The 15,121-nt window shown below is 44.0% G+C and overlaps 1 protein-coding gene across 7 annotated transcripts in view; it reads left to right on the plus strand.

Annotated features, from left to right (window-relative positions):
• The first annotated feature begins 6,345 nt into the window (after positions 1–6,345).
• Positions 6,346–15,121, plus strand: part of Ptprk (protein tyrosine phosphatase receptor type K) — a 520,627-nt gene continuing 511,851 nt past the window's right edge. For 2 of the 7 annotated variants that reach the window (XM_004845966.4, XM_004845963.4), the window contains exon 1: positions 6,351–6,649. In XM_004845966.4, coding sequence (XP_004846023.1) covers positions 6,559–6,649 — 91 coding nt within the window. In that variant the 5' untranslated portion in view covers positions 6,351–6,558. Of the gene's footprint in view, positions 6,650–15,121 lie in introns of all 7 variants that reach the window. The other 5 variants (XM_087190287.1, XM_087190284.1, XM_087190286.1 and 2 more) reach the window with 5 other exon arrangements.

Genomic DNA, 15,121 nt, shown 5'->3' on the forward strand with positions numbered 1-15,121 from the left:
TATCTGCAAAGTTCCTTGCCTGTAAGGTGACATTCAGAGCTTCCAGGGATTAGCTTATAAACACCTTTTGGAAGTGGGAGATTTTACATCACGTAGAAGCTGAAATAAAAGTGGATTTTACTAACTCAGGCTCTGATTCTTTTCCCAGGCTATTTTAACTTCTTGTTCTCTGATTTTCTGCTAAGATCAGTGGCCCATTAGTTTCTATCATCTATAGTTGTCAACAAGTAAGAACGCTATTGACTATTTCATTCTGGCCCCAAAGAAACTGCATGTGAGTTTAATACTCTACCATGTTCGTGTGGCTACCTCTTAATGAACCCTTTTCTGGGCTTATTTAGTTTTAGACATCCGTGACACTTTACCAGCATATAATCTGATGTTAGGAGAGGTCTGTTACTATTTCATGCTTCATCTAACAAAGCTTCTCAGGTGATTTCAAAAAGCCTTCAATGAGCTGAGAACTCACTTCCAGAAAGACAAGCGTCATAATCAATGAGAGGCACACTTTGGTCAGTTATCAAGAGCAGCTGCCTCCCAGGAAGGTTGTTCAAGGAAGAAGTTCCAAGACATGACTTACTCCTCAGGATTCTTTTTTCTGCCTGCCACAGTTATCACCTACTTCAAGATTTAGCTCCATTGCAGCTCTCCTCTGAAAGCTTTCTTTCCAACTATACTTCACCATGACTTAATATTTGCTTTTTATCTATTCCGTGGCATTTAGGATATACAAACACACACACAAGCATGCATATATATTCATTTATATTCCTCTTCCCAAAAGCAATTTGTCTCTTTTTTATTTTTTAGTTTTTTGGCCTGTTAAACTCAAATGTAAACTACTAATTCTCCCCTATCCCCCACAGGATAACTAACACGGTGTCGTGCACTTAATAAATGCTTGCAAATGACAAAATGAATTCTTTGCTTTGCTTAAAGAGGAGTTCAGCCCAGAAATGAGCCCTTATGTTTATGTGTAGTTTTCCACGGTTCATTTTCTTGTCAGACTTCCCCCAGTTATGAATGCAGTGGCAGCACCAACGGCATTAAGGGAGGATTTTATTGGAGAACATTTGGAGGATTAGAAAAATCTCCAGAGCTTTGGAAGCCTCTCACTTCGTGTTCAGACTTCTATTTCATTCTGTCGCAAACCCAGAATAGGCAGAAGAAAGATGGCGAGACCTACAGGGTTCCACACGTGAAGACAGTCCCTGACCCCTCCAGAAGTCGGTGGGAGGGAGAAAGGATCACAGTTGTTACAGAATTTCTTACTCAGCTGTGTTAATTCTCATCAGGCTGTGATTTTGCATACGAGCTCTTAAACCCACAAAATATATCACTGAATGAATGATGTATTTAATTAGTTTTAAATTATCCTCCTTCCCAGCTTTTCTAAAATAAGAAAACAAAAACAAAAACAAAATCTTGGGACAATACAAACATTTGGACCAAAAGAATTCAGACAAGATTCAACAGAATGCTATATTACTGGTCCCTTTTATACTTTTTTTTTTCCATACTGAAGCTGGAATACCAAAATGCTTTTGGGGCATGGAATATACTTAGTGGTATAAAGAGAGAATAAAGCATGATTTAGTGTTCCCCAAAAGATAATTTATCAAACACATACTAGGTTACTACAAGGCCAAGCATTTTTTCCCTTCAAAATTTAATCTTTTATTAACATCACTGGAGTAGGCTTTCTGAAAATGGAGGAAGACTCTCCAGTGAGGACATTCCAGCTCCGAAAGTGAATATCACTGTCTCATTCCTCCACCTCATCCAATTCACACTTTTATGATTGACTTCCTTTTTGACCCAGGCTTGTTAATTAAATCCAGCTGTAGGCAAATTGCTCTTCCAAATTGGCAACGCTGAGTTCTCAAGCTGCTTGCATTTTTCCCCTTCCCTTGATAAAACTTTTGGAGCATGTAATTTCTTGATTCTTGTTTCTGGACTAATCCCAAGTTATGGATATTTTAAAAGGTTCCAGGGACTCACAAGATAACTCTGGTTTTGAGTACAGTGTATTGCTTTCCATCTGACCCTACGCTGCCTAGGACCATGGAGAGAGGACAATTTCCAAAGAGACTTGGGAATATTGACATCGCTGTACTTCTTGTTCCTGGATACTGTGGAGTTAGGGTCTGAGTAGCCACTGGCCAGTCTCAGCACAGTTCCAGGGAGTGACTGGGCTTTCCTTTGCCATTCAAGTTCCAATGTCCATCCAGAACTCAGCTTTTACGAGTGTAAGTTTTATCCCCCTCTGGAACTTCCTGTTCTAGCCAAGGCTCCCTTCCCCAGGGACTCTGTTGACAATACACAAATGCTTGCAAGAATTTTACTAAAGGAAATGTTTTTACTTTTTTTTCCCTTTTTCACCTTGCAAAGAGAAAATAGAAGCACATCCCCACTGACCAGCCCAAGAGGTTCTGCCTGATAAACTGGCATTAAACATGAGGACTAGGTCGGTGGAAAGTGGAGGATGGAGGTATAGAAGCAGAAAACCCAGGTCAGAGTTAAAGCCCACTTTTAACCAGCTGCATAACCTTGGGCAAGTATATATTTGTTTTTTAAATTTAATTTTATTGGTACATTTTAGATATACAATATAATAACATTCATCATTGGAAATTTGCACCTTTACATAATTTCTCTTTGTTATTTTTTCCCCTTCCCCTGCCCTCCCTTCAACCCCTCCAACTATGTATTTGAAGCTCTCTTCATCAGTTAAGTGGAGTTAATAATACTACCTGCCTTGGGTCCTCCACAGGGCTGGAATGAGGCTGGATTGAGATCACACGGCTGAATACACTTTCCAAAGTGAAAAGCATAATATAAGCAATTAGTCTCTACTAACAGGCCATGGATATTAGCTAATTAATTGCTTATACGTGCATGCTGTGTATAAACTCAAGCTCTGTCACTGGGTAAATAGGAACTTACTTCTGCCAGGTACAGGTTTGTGGATATAATCTTTCAGTGAAGAAGAGGAGGAAAATAACATCCAAGTTATTTTAGACTAGATAACTATTATCATCTAGGCCCTTTCATATCTATACCTAGGACTAAATTTGCATCTCTGAGAAAAAGATATATTTCACTGACTCCTCTGCAAAATCTGATTAATTGCATTTTCATATGAAGGAAATTGAAGCATAGAGATAGTGAATGCTGTTTAAGGCAGTGTTTCCCAAGTTGTTGCCCTATAACCTTAGCCCTGAGGGATTCCTCTTGTTCTACTTCGGATCTTGAAAGTCTCCCAAAGGTGCACCAGTTGTGAGTTTGGTCCCCAGCCTACAGCGTTCTTGGGGAAATGGTGGCCCCTTCACAGTAACCTAGTAAGTTTCACCACCGGAGACATCCTCCCCATGCACTGCTGCTCTATAGCACCAGTCAGTGGGGTGCAGTGCATGGACTGAATCTTCTGAATCCATGCATCCAAATAAACCTTTTGTCCTTATAAGTTCACGATCTCAGGTATTTTGTCACAATGGCAGGAAGCTTATTAACACACCCCTCGATTAAAGAGTCCTACTATCCAAAATGTTGAGAAACACTGCATTGTCCCCCAACCCTCCTTATAAGGTTAACATTGAACCTAAACTCTCGTCTAATTCAGTTTGCAGCCAGAACCGTGGAGTCAAGTTTGTGAACTGAGATTCCACTAGATACATATATATAACATGCATATTTAAATATATTATATGTAATGGATACCACAGTTCATGTTTTTCTTTCAATCTTTTTCCTTTCTTATCAAAGTAGATGTAGATTTCTGCTATTTTTTACTGTCGTGATATACATATAAGCTTTACAACTCTGTCCATTTTTAAGTGTGAAGTTTGATGGCATTAAGTGCATTCGCATTTTTGTGCAACCATAATTCCTCCCCAGAACTTTTTCATCTTCTTAAACTGAAACTCTATTGTCTCGGGCATTTTTTCATTGAAAATTCTCTCATAAACCTTCCTCTATTTTGCAATTTACTTTTTTCATAACCTTCCTTTCTGGTGACTGTGAGATATTTTACTATATAATGCTCATGAATCTACTTATTATAGGACATTGTATTATTTCCACTTTCTCTTTTATCAATGATATCTCAATGTATATAAAATGTTTAGTATTTTGGAGTTTTCTTATGGAAAAGCTACTAGATCAAAGAATACAAACATTTTAGTGATTTTTAATGCAAGTAGGCAAATCTTTTCTAAAAGTTACAGAAAGTTTATATCTCATCTATTCATTGATTGGTGTATTAATTCACTCTTTGAAACAAAAACTTAGAGTCTAATATTTGCCAAACATGTAGCCATGTGGAAGAAACACGTAGTGTCAGACAATTTCATTCCCTATGGGCCAACATCAGTTATGGACCCTAAGGACTTGAAGGGCTGATTTGCTTGTCCATAATTTCTAGTGAGAAGGTATCTTTGCTGGCTTGTTGTTTCCTTATTAAGAATTTTATTCTTCAAATTTATCCTCTCCCCTCCTTTACTTAGCCATATATCTGCAATAGGGCAAATTACTGTTATCTCTGATCTTGTTTTGTCATGTTTGTTAAATGAGTCACTGAACATATTAATGTCTCAAGGCGATAACTGTGTATCCAGAAATGTACTGTCTAGCACTTGTTCTGTGGAATGCACAAGGACCTGCCTCACACTACATGTCAGTCTTTGAGGAAGAATTTTGTGTTTTTAAACAAACGCATTGCTGATTACGAACTTCATCTTTTTTGCCAGAACAGACGAGCACATGGGCTACAGGGATGGTGGGGTTGGTTTTTTCCTATTTTGGCAAATTGCTGCTAAACCTTAGAAAGGTCTATTAAGTTCTTCTAAAGGAAAATGTGTCTTTCAGCTTTTGGTTACCTGTGATCTAGGAAATTTTCTCAATTTGAAAAATAGGAATGGTGATAGCATGCTCAAAGTTATAGGCTAACGAATTTTTAAAATTCTGCTTTGCATTTTAAGGATGAACTTAACTCTGCTGACCTGAAAGGACAAGTGTGCAGCTGGCAGGTGTCCTAATGAGCATGCTACAAGACTCAAAGTTCTGTTTAATCAAGGCTCTGTTCTTATCAACACTAAAAAAGTCTTTTTCTTCCTGACGGTTACCTGCAATGTGTATGTATATGATGTATGTGTGTCTATCCTCAGGTATGTGTTTATTTGCATTTAGATCTCTAGGCTCTGCCCAAAGCCCTGTAATTAAAAGAATATGTGGGTTGCTAAGTCATGCGAATATTGTATTAAACTGAATTTCATATCGTCTTCCTTTAAATAGGCTAAAGATAAGTTGAGTGGCAGACGTCAATCAACAATTATTATTAGAAATTGTGCACGTGGCATCCAAACTCTGCACGCGTTGTTTACTCAGTTGTAAACATGTCTCTTTTCGTGCTGTTTTACGAAGATGACCGAAGTATGTGCCACACAGCCCTACTAGAGAAGCCAGTCAGGGTGGCCTGTGGTGACGCCACTTCGAGCTGCGGGAGAAGTCGCCCGCTGAAGGACTACTCCTCACTGTCGCCACACAGCATTGTTTTCCTCAGGTCCATCAAAGACTGCTACCGTCACGGCGGGGTGAAGTCCTTTCGCTAAATGCATTTTGCCTGGACAGTGAGCACATCTTAAAAACCAAAGCCCCGTGGACTCCCCAGCCCCGAGCCAAGGGAAAGAAAGGCTGGGGAGCCCTGATGCGATTTTCTGTTGGTGGCGGGAGAAGTGGAGAGGCCAGGAGGTTTCAGAAACGCGCAGAGTCAGTGTAGCTGGAAGTCGGTTCCAATATGAGCCCGCGCCAGCCGTTCACGCTGGAAAGTTCCTTATTTATTTACGTGCAAGTTTTATTTATGACACGTACAGGAATAAAATAACAAGTTTTCTCTGGGGGCGGGGCGTCTCTTCCTATCACCGGAGACAGGAACCGGGAGCTCTCCGGTCCGGTCGGCCTTGCTCGGGGCTGCGTCCGGGCTCGCGTCGCTTCCTAGCCGCAGCCCTCCCGCCAGCTCTCCGCCCTCCCGGAGCCGCGGCCCGGGCGCCTCTCCTCGGCGGGCGCCGGGCCCCAGGGTCGGTTCCGCGAGCCCCGCCCCGCCGCTTACCCGACTCCGGTTTCCGCGGCCGGGCGGCGAGCAGCGCCGCGTCCCCGTCCCGGCCCGCGGCCCCCGAGCGGGGAACAAAGGCGCGAGGCGCGGGGCGGGTGCTCGCGTCTCTCAGGCGGGAGGCGGCGGCGGCGAGCCCGGCCGGCGTTCCTGCGAAGCCCAGCGCGGGGCGACGTCATCCGGCCCCGCCCCGTCCCTCCCCGTCCCTCCCCGTCCCTCCCCGCGCAAAGTAACTCCGGAGAAGCCGGAGCCGCCGCGCTGCGCGTGGAGAGCCGCGGCCGCGGCCGGCCGGCGAAGCGCCCCTCGCTCTCGCCCCGAGGCAGCCGGGCTCCGCGGAGAGGGACGAAGGGGGCGGCCGTGGGCGCCCCGGTCCTGGCCCCGCGCCCCGCCGCCGGTTCGCCGCGGTCCCCGGCAGCTCTTCGCGGAGCTGCGGAAACTTCTCCAAAGTCGACATGGACTCGGCGGCGCTGCCTGCGTTCGTGGCGCTCCTGCTCCTGTCCCCGTGGCCTCTGCTCGGGTCGGCCCAGGGCCAGTTCTCTGCAGGTGAGGCCGGGAGGGCGCGCTGGGGCCCGTGCTCGGAAGACGTGGAGCTGGCTTCGCGCCCGGGCGGGGAGAGGCGGCGAGGTCCCCGGGGCCGGCGCCAGTGGGCGCGGGGCGCGGGGCGCAGGTAACTTTGGCCCGGCGCCCCATTGTTCCGCGCGGGACTCTCGGGGCGCGTGGGGTCTGCTTTGCGTGGGGCATGGCGACCCCGGCGGGGAAGAACTCGGGAGCCCGGGGACCCCGCCGTGTGGCTGGCGGGGTGCTGTCGCTGGCTGCCCCCAGCTGGTCCCCGCTCCCGGGAAGCCGCCGGCGCAAACGCGGAGACGCCAGGTGCCTCCCGCCCGGCCGCCACCCGACTGCTGTCCGGTGCCTCCCGGCCCGGCGTCCGCCTCCCCGAAGCGGCTTCCCGCGCGCGGCCGGGTCTCGGTGGATGGGAAACGTGATTCCGGGGCCCGTCCCGGGGCGAGGCCGGGAGCCGCTGAGCTGCGGCGCAGCCTGGCGCGTGAGCCCCAGGGGCCCGGGAGCCTGGCGGACCGAGCTCGTGGAGGCTGCTGCTGCCCTCTGGGGGCCCCGGAGTTTGGCCAGGTGGAAGCGGGGAGCGGGCTCCGGGTGCTCGGGTGCCACCCGTCGGGCCGACAACTTTTCTGGCTGAGCCCTCGGGAGGCTGGGGGAACTCACTTGGGACTTGACCGCCTCGCCTGCTGAGGCTGCGATGTCCTGGGAACAGACTCCGGAGCAGCCGTCGGTTCGCTTCCGTCTCCTCCCCACTCCCCCGCGTGACTCCCGGAGCGGAGTCCGAGCCGCCTGCAGGTGCGAGCACACGGTGCCGCGCGGGAGAGTCGGTGTCTCCAGTCGGTCTTCCTGGGTTTAAGCGTCACTGCTCGCTTCTCTGACAAACACTGCCGGGAGTTTGGGAACCGTGCTCGGAGGCTCTCTTCACGTGCAGGGAGTATTGATTTCTCCGCGGCGTTTGCCCCTGCACCGAGAGCCCACGCTTGAAAAGGCGTGCAGTTAATCGAAACTTTGAATTCTACCAGTTGCATGATTAGACTTAACGTGTGTTCGAGAGTTGCGACTTCTACTCTCCAAAGCCGATGGAGATACTTTCTGTAGTACGGAAACTTTTTCTTCTTCTCTTTTCAAATGTTATTTACCCTTTACCAAACACGTAAATACTAAACTTCCTCCGGCAGTGTTAGGGGAGACTCTTCTGCCTGTGCCTCAGATGAGCAGCCCTGTTGTTGGATAGCCAGTTCTAGGTGACTGAGCAAAACAGATACATCTGGCTCTTTTTTTAGTGACAAATCATAACGTTTAGCTTTGTTATGTTTAGTTCATACTGTGAACTAATAGATGCGGTTCTCACAGGATTGTCTCTAACAAATTTGCCATTCCGCATCAACATATATTCCCAGAAATGAGTGTTTTATTCGTAAAGTCAGATTATGGATCTGTCTTTCCCCATAGAGTAAAAGTTGATTTTACAAATACTTCCTTTTTCTGGCTATTATAAATCATGTTGACAGTCAAAAAATTCTGTGGCAGTCAGATTTTTTGGAAAGGTGTAAATTAGAGATGCATCAGATTGGAGGGTGTATTCTTTCTTGCTGGTTTTTCTTGTACTTCACTTTAAATGATGAACTTCTCAGGGAATTTCAATAAACATGCTTTAGAAATCTAAAACAAATTGACATTCTGAATTTAAAAATAACTTATTCTCTTAAATGTTTTAAATCATACTCATTAACACTGATTCACTACTTTCCAACATTACCCTCATGTAGTAAGCTTAGAAAGCAAATTTTGAATGACTAGGGATTGTTGTGTCTTCGCTTTATTGTACACCCATTCATTCTGCATCATTTCAATGACAAATTTAAGACCGGTTTCAATTTTGTGACTCTTCGCCTTAGCTTTTGGAGTCACGGTGTAAAATTGCTTCACGATGAGCCTCTTTTTAACCAGAACATCCTATGGATCTCAGCTTATGTTTTCTCAGCTTGCTCTGTCATTTGAATGACACGTGTCATAGTAGTGGCAGGTCTTGGGAAACAGACATAGAAATGCAGAGAGGCCCTGCAGGGTGTGCACTGGGTTGTGTAGCTGTCCCCTCTGTAGAAAGTGTCTGAAGGAGGGGTCACATGACTGACGGGACCAGTAACCGGTGGGGTGCTTGGAAACTCGGCTTTCTCATCTATAAGATGGGCACAATGATACCTGTCCTGACCTTTCTACATAGTTTTTATGAGATCAAGTGACATGATTTATGTGAACGAGAACTGTGGATTGTAAAGTATTCTGTAGCTTTCTGGGGTATGATCTCATACATTAATGTTGCCAAAGTGCCTCAATTTCAGCTCTTTTTACTGCTCCCCGACACTCAGAACTCCTCCTCGCGTGCATAGGATGCGTGTGTGTGTGTGCACGCACATGTGTGAGTGTGTGTGCTTGTGTTTCAGTGAATCAGTCATTCATTTTAATCATGGTTAAACATAAACATCCTAGATTGGCCCAGAGCATAATTTTATCAGCACAAGCACAGAAATTAAACATAATTTCTTTTAACTTACCTCGTGTAGATCCTTACATGAGTTAAATGCCAGTTACTGTGAACATCCGTAGTATTCTAGCTACAGGAAAAAATGTTTTTAATCAATAGTTGTAGGCATTTGTTCAACTCTGGGTCCAGCTTTTTCAGCCCAGCTTTTCAGAGCAGAACATGCAGCTTTTGGATGCAGTCTTACCAGTGGCCTAGAGAGGGACTATTGTCTCTCTAGTAGGACACCAGCCTGGAAACGCAGCTCCAGTTCCTGCCTGGAATGTGGCCCCTGGTCTGTACATTGCTGACCCCTCAGGACCTTCTGACTCACTTATGCAACCACTTTTCCTGTCTCTGGTACAAAGTTAAGACTTCCTTTGCCTATTACCTACCAGGAAGATACAGCGGAGCAGCTCGATTGGGGTTTGCCTTTTCTTTCTCTGATTTTGGTTGACCAGCACCCCCAGGTGCCTCAGTGCATTAAAATTCCATATTCTCAGATAACTGGATGATATATAGCTGGATATTTCCGTGGCTAGCTTTTCCCTCTCCATCTCCCATGTATCTGACTGTCGATTTTCCTAGATTGCGAGATGGCATCTGTGTCTCCCCTGGCCAGACGGAAAGAGGCCAGTTTGGCTGCTAGCTGGACGTTGGCGTGTGTGGTATGACAGCGCTTCTCTTTGTCTTCATAAATGTGAACTTGAAAAATAAATCAGCCCCTCCGCCACTGCACCCCCTCCTGCATGCCCTACCACTACTCTCTAGCAACAACTAGCCCCACGTCCAGATTCCCAAAGCTCACAGCGGGATTGTTTCTACCACGTATACCTGGGTGCTGGACATGGTCTTCAGAACTGCAAGTGTGATTTTCAGTCCACTTTCCAAAGCTGATGCCAGTTCCCCCACCAGATCCCTTATGTCTGGCAGTGATGATTTATAGCTTGTGTTTATAGCTTTACATATTAAATTCCTGTCATACAATTCCATCCAGAGGAAGTGCATTGGTTCCTACTATTTCTGAAATGCATCTTCCTAGTTTACTCAAGGTTGTATCAAAGTGTGCATCGTGCTAAAGACGGGGCCTGGTGTTCCGGGTCCACTCCTTGATCCTCATGGTGGGCAGGAAAAGGAAGGCTGGACAGAAGCTAAGAGCAGGAAACACCGGGGGGCTTACACATTGTTCTTACAGACAGACATGGAGCAGGCTGTGTGTGTGTGTGTGTGTGTGTGTGTGTGTGTGTGTGTTTGATCTTTTACTTCATTTTCAAAACGGGGAAATATCCTATTTTAAATTTGTTTATTAGAATCAGCCTTTGCCTTTGTCCAAACTGATTCATTTCTTATTCTGTCAATGTAAAAATTCCCTCTGTGTATTCCTCTCAGACTTTATCCTTTGATCATATGTATCTGGTCTGTGATCCTCTACGAAATGATGTTTCTCTGCCTAAAAAGGTTGTAATTGCTTTTGAACATGACTTGTTTTTTTCATCAGAATCCATGCTGTTTGTCATAGTTACTGAAAAATAATACAAGACATAGCACTTCATGGTGTATCTTAAAATGGTATTTGATTACAAACTAAGTGAATAATACATCAGTGGGGCCAATTTTTCTTTCAACTGAACCCAAAAGCAAACTCGCATATCCACGAAGTCATCTTTTAATGTCACAGAATGTTTATTTGTCAAGCTTATCTACCTCTGAATGAGAGACCTCATGTTTCCCTTTGTAAATAGGGACAGAAAATTTGAGTACCATATTGCCTGATGTTTTAGGTAAGGAAGATAAGTTACATCCAGGTATGTTTGGTAAAACTTTTTAAAAATTACGTTTGAATGTTCATAGAGTAAACCCTGAGGTAGTAGTTTACAAACTTCCAGCTCTGTCTTGGTGCAGGTTTTTTTTGGGGGGGAGGGGGATCTGAAAGATTCCTAATTGCAAATCAGTGTTATTGTACGCTTCAGAAGGACTCTGGTGAAAGGTGTATTCATTTTTCTTTTTCATTCTTGTGAGAATTCTTTTGATTTGTAGTTAATATTTTAAAAACTGAATTGGCATAATTGAAGAACTTTGTTCTCTGTGGCTTTTCAGATTGTAATGGTTCCCTGGAGAACTGGGCCTGCGATGTCAGGATTGTGCCTGTCCTGTGGTGGGACACTGCCATTTGCTCGTTTAACTGTGGTTGGATTTTTTGACATTCTGCTCTGTGTGTTGATGATCCGTAAAAATTACCCATGGTTTCTTTTGTCATTTACAGTTGTATTAGGAGCAAATTCAGTAGTCCCAGTGAAATACTGTGTGACTCCTCTGGGTTTGTTTGCAGAACTTTGCTAATAAAAATGATGGTCAGGGTCGTGCTGACTGGCTCCTTCTGCATGTGTTATCCTAGGAAGTCTTTAATAAGGGGAATTCAGAAATAAAACCAAATAAAATGGTATATAGTTGGGTTGTTGAAAGTTTTAAGTGTAGTTTTTCAAAGTTGCAGGTTAGAAACGGGCAGAAGGCAACTAGGGATAGGATCAAAGCTTCATACTTATATTCTTGGAAACATTATTGAAAATAGATATTTATTTTCTCTGTTTCATCAATGGAGAGGAAAGTAGAAAATATACAAACTCTATTGTCTACTTTCCTCTCCCATCCTACACTTGTAATAAACCTCCTTCCAGATTGGTGTCTATTTATATAAGAGCTTCCCCGGGCTTCCCGTTCCTTAGCCAGCTGCTCAGGATAATTTCCAAAGTCCATCCAACACAACAGCTGAGCAGCCACAGAGATTTTCTTTCTCCTGGTTAGGCAGTGGGATGGCCTAGCAGCTGCTCAAGTGGCCTGACGGTCACACAACTCCTTGATGAGATTTTCTTTTGGACATTTAGCAGATTTAAGAGTAAAGAAGAACCTTTTTGGGGTCTTTCCTAGCCACCCAGGAGCTGATGCCCAACTGCTTCATGGTAATTGGTTTTGTCTGCTGCAAGATGCCCCCAGGCTTTTGCTGCTGGAATTGTGGTCCATGGATGGGGAGCACCACCTCATCCAGGAACCTGTGATGAACTGCGAGCAAAAACTGACCCCAGATTTACTGAAGCAGACTTCTGCATTTTAATGAAATCTCCTTGTGATTTGCTTGCTCCTGAGACAAAGACAGCCAGCCTAAAAGCAATGCCACAAACACTTTAGAATTGTAAGACTTTTGTGAATAGATTAATTAGAACTTGAAACAAATTTCCCGAGGTTTATAATTCTTATCAGTATTTACTTGATTGTAGGATAATGTCCGAGACACATGAAAACAATACTGCATAGATCTTTTTAAAGAATACTCAGGCAGTTTTGAAAGAAATATTTTCATAAGAAAATAACAATAAGGCTAAATAGTTTTGGTTATGAATGTTTTGTATATGAATACCTAGAAGTAAACATACTATCAAAGGGGCCAAATATGCTATATGCAAATCATTTTTCCTAGCATAATGTTATATTGGCACAGGAAATAGCATTCCTTCTGACATTATTAGTAGCAGTCTCTTGCTTTATAATTCTTTTTTCTTCCAAGTATAATCTAAGATCTTTGTAATAAGGAATTCATTTATAGGATAGTCAAATTTAATGAATGGGAGTTATTGGTAGAATGCATTAAATATCCCTAGTATTCTTTTTATTATCTTTTGTACTCATATTTAAGAGCAGAGATTCTTGTCATTTTTCCCAAGAGAAAAATTATGATGTAATAGACAGTGTACACTATTCATGTCAAAACACAATTTTGCTTGCATTTTATAGCTTGCTTTAACATTCTTTCAGAAAATGAATTTTCCCAGAAGGCCTAATTGGCTTCTTATTAATGAGCCTGTAAGTGTTTTTTGCGATCCATTTACTATTCCAAATGTGTCGACTTGTGCTAGCTGTTTCAACAGTGAAGTCTCTGATTAAATCACAACTGCTGTGTTTATTTTGCCGTTCACTAGTGATTCAGAAGGCACTGACATAATGACATGGTTATAGCAGACACTAGTGGAAGTCAAGAAGCATAAATTAAACTTCACCCCTAATAGTTGGTCATACTGCAATACTAGACATATTGGGGATTATAGAAAACAGATCCTCTGTGCTTTTGATACTGTAAATGAAAATCATGCGGCCTATAGGTGTTAGATTGATAAGTTCATTACAAGCCAGTGTGATGTTTCTGCTTGCTTCATGTAGACATATATCTAAAGGAAAAAGTCCGATTGGAAACAGATCACTGATATGGGAGAACTCATCATAGAGAAACTCTGCAAGTTCCCTGCACCTTCAAGAGCATTACAGCTGGAATGTTCTGACCCATTCCGTTTTCTTTCCTCCACATTCCCAGCTTGTCTTTTTTTTTTACCAGCTCTCCTTTTAGTCTTGTCAGCAATAAGTAGGATCATTTATTCTCGCATATGTTGGAGGGGAGAGGTTTTCCCAAAGCAATTGCAAAATCAGGGATAGGAGCTGTCACTTACTAAGAGCCTGTGACCTGCCAGGCCCTATGATCAATGTTTTACATATTTCCAAATCCTAGCAATAATCTTTTAGATTGAAATCATCTCCATTTTATAAACAAACTTAAAAGGAGTAAGTAATAACTTGCCCCAAGTGGCTGTATAAGGAACTAGGTGGGTCAGGATTCATTATTGAATGTGGACAGATACGTGTAGTGATTAAGACATTTTTTTGGTTGCATATTAGCCAAACAGTGCAGCCCATCCTGGTGGCAATGAAAAGAAACAGGTTGTTTTTCTCAACTGACAACTCAAGTGAGGCTTGATGTAGAGGTTCACGTAATTCCACGTGGAATGATCTGTCTTCGCCTGCTCAGCCTGGCTGTTGGTTGCTCCAAGAGCTTTTTGGGCTCAACGTAGAGGCGGCGAGTGGGCTGTGGCAGCTTCCACTCCGCAAGATCCGAGGTTTGGATTCACACCTGCTGGTTGTACCTGGAGAGGCCCTGAGGTTCACCCTGATCGGATCCAGGGGGTCACACGTCCAGCGGCTCAGGCAAAGCCTGAGTGAGAGGAGGCAGGGGTGAGACTGGCCTGGTGTAGGGTGCTGGGTTAGGCGGGCAGCAGAAGGTCTCCAAGCTGTCAGTTGCCCAAGGTGGGAAATGCATTTTTGAAAGGCAGCTGTGAGGTGTATGCTTGGGTTGGAATTAGACTTCAGCAGTAGGACAGAGAGTGGCAGAACTTGCATGTGTGTATGTTCGTGTTTATAATTCTTGTGAAAGGGAGAAAGGAGGTAGATGGACCAGATGGCAATGTCAGGAAGAGGGCGGTGGAAGCCTTAGGCCCTGATGGGAAAAGGCACCGAGGAGAGGACAGGATGGAGAGGGGAAACAGAGGACTTGTGCCTGGCAGGTTTGTGTGTATTTCTGATCAGGTGTCTGTCACTTAGGAAGCTTCAGGTTTGGTTTCCCTTTCAGCTCTGCTTTAAAATATGAAATTTATTCTCTTTGCCTCAGTATTGAACCAGTCCAGTATAAAATTAATGACCCTTTCATTAGACATAATTTTCTTAGGGTCACGTGTCCTGGAAGAACTTGAGCTGAAACTCAGGATTTTGTGATATGGGTCAGTGTTGTTACAATGTAAATATTTTACTCAATGGTAATTTACAGTGATAATTACTGTTTAAGTTCTTCATTTTGCTTTGCATATAGGATTTTGTAAACAGTGTTTCCAAATACAAACCTGGCTAAATTTTTGGTTTTGATTAGAAAAATAATCCAAATATAAGGTGACAATACGTATGTGGATGAAAAAGACCATCTTACATAACTGCTTGCTTTTTCAGCTATCCAGATAGGATTTATTTATACATATATGCCTGTATACATACCTTTATTTTATTTTTTTACTTTTGGTACAGGGGATCGAACTCGGGACCTTGCACCTGCAAGGTAGGTGGCGGAACCA

This window comes from Heterocephalus glaber, unplaced genomic scaffold, assembly GCF_053883595.1.
Source record: "Heterocephalus glaber isolate CG9 unplaced genomic scaffold, H.glaber_assembly_v1.0 deba00001550, whole genome shotgun sequence".
Classification (NCBI taxonomy): Eukaryota; Metazoa; Chordata; class Mammalia; order Rodentia; family Bathyergidae; genus Heterocephalus; species Heterocephalus glaber.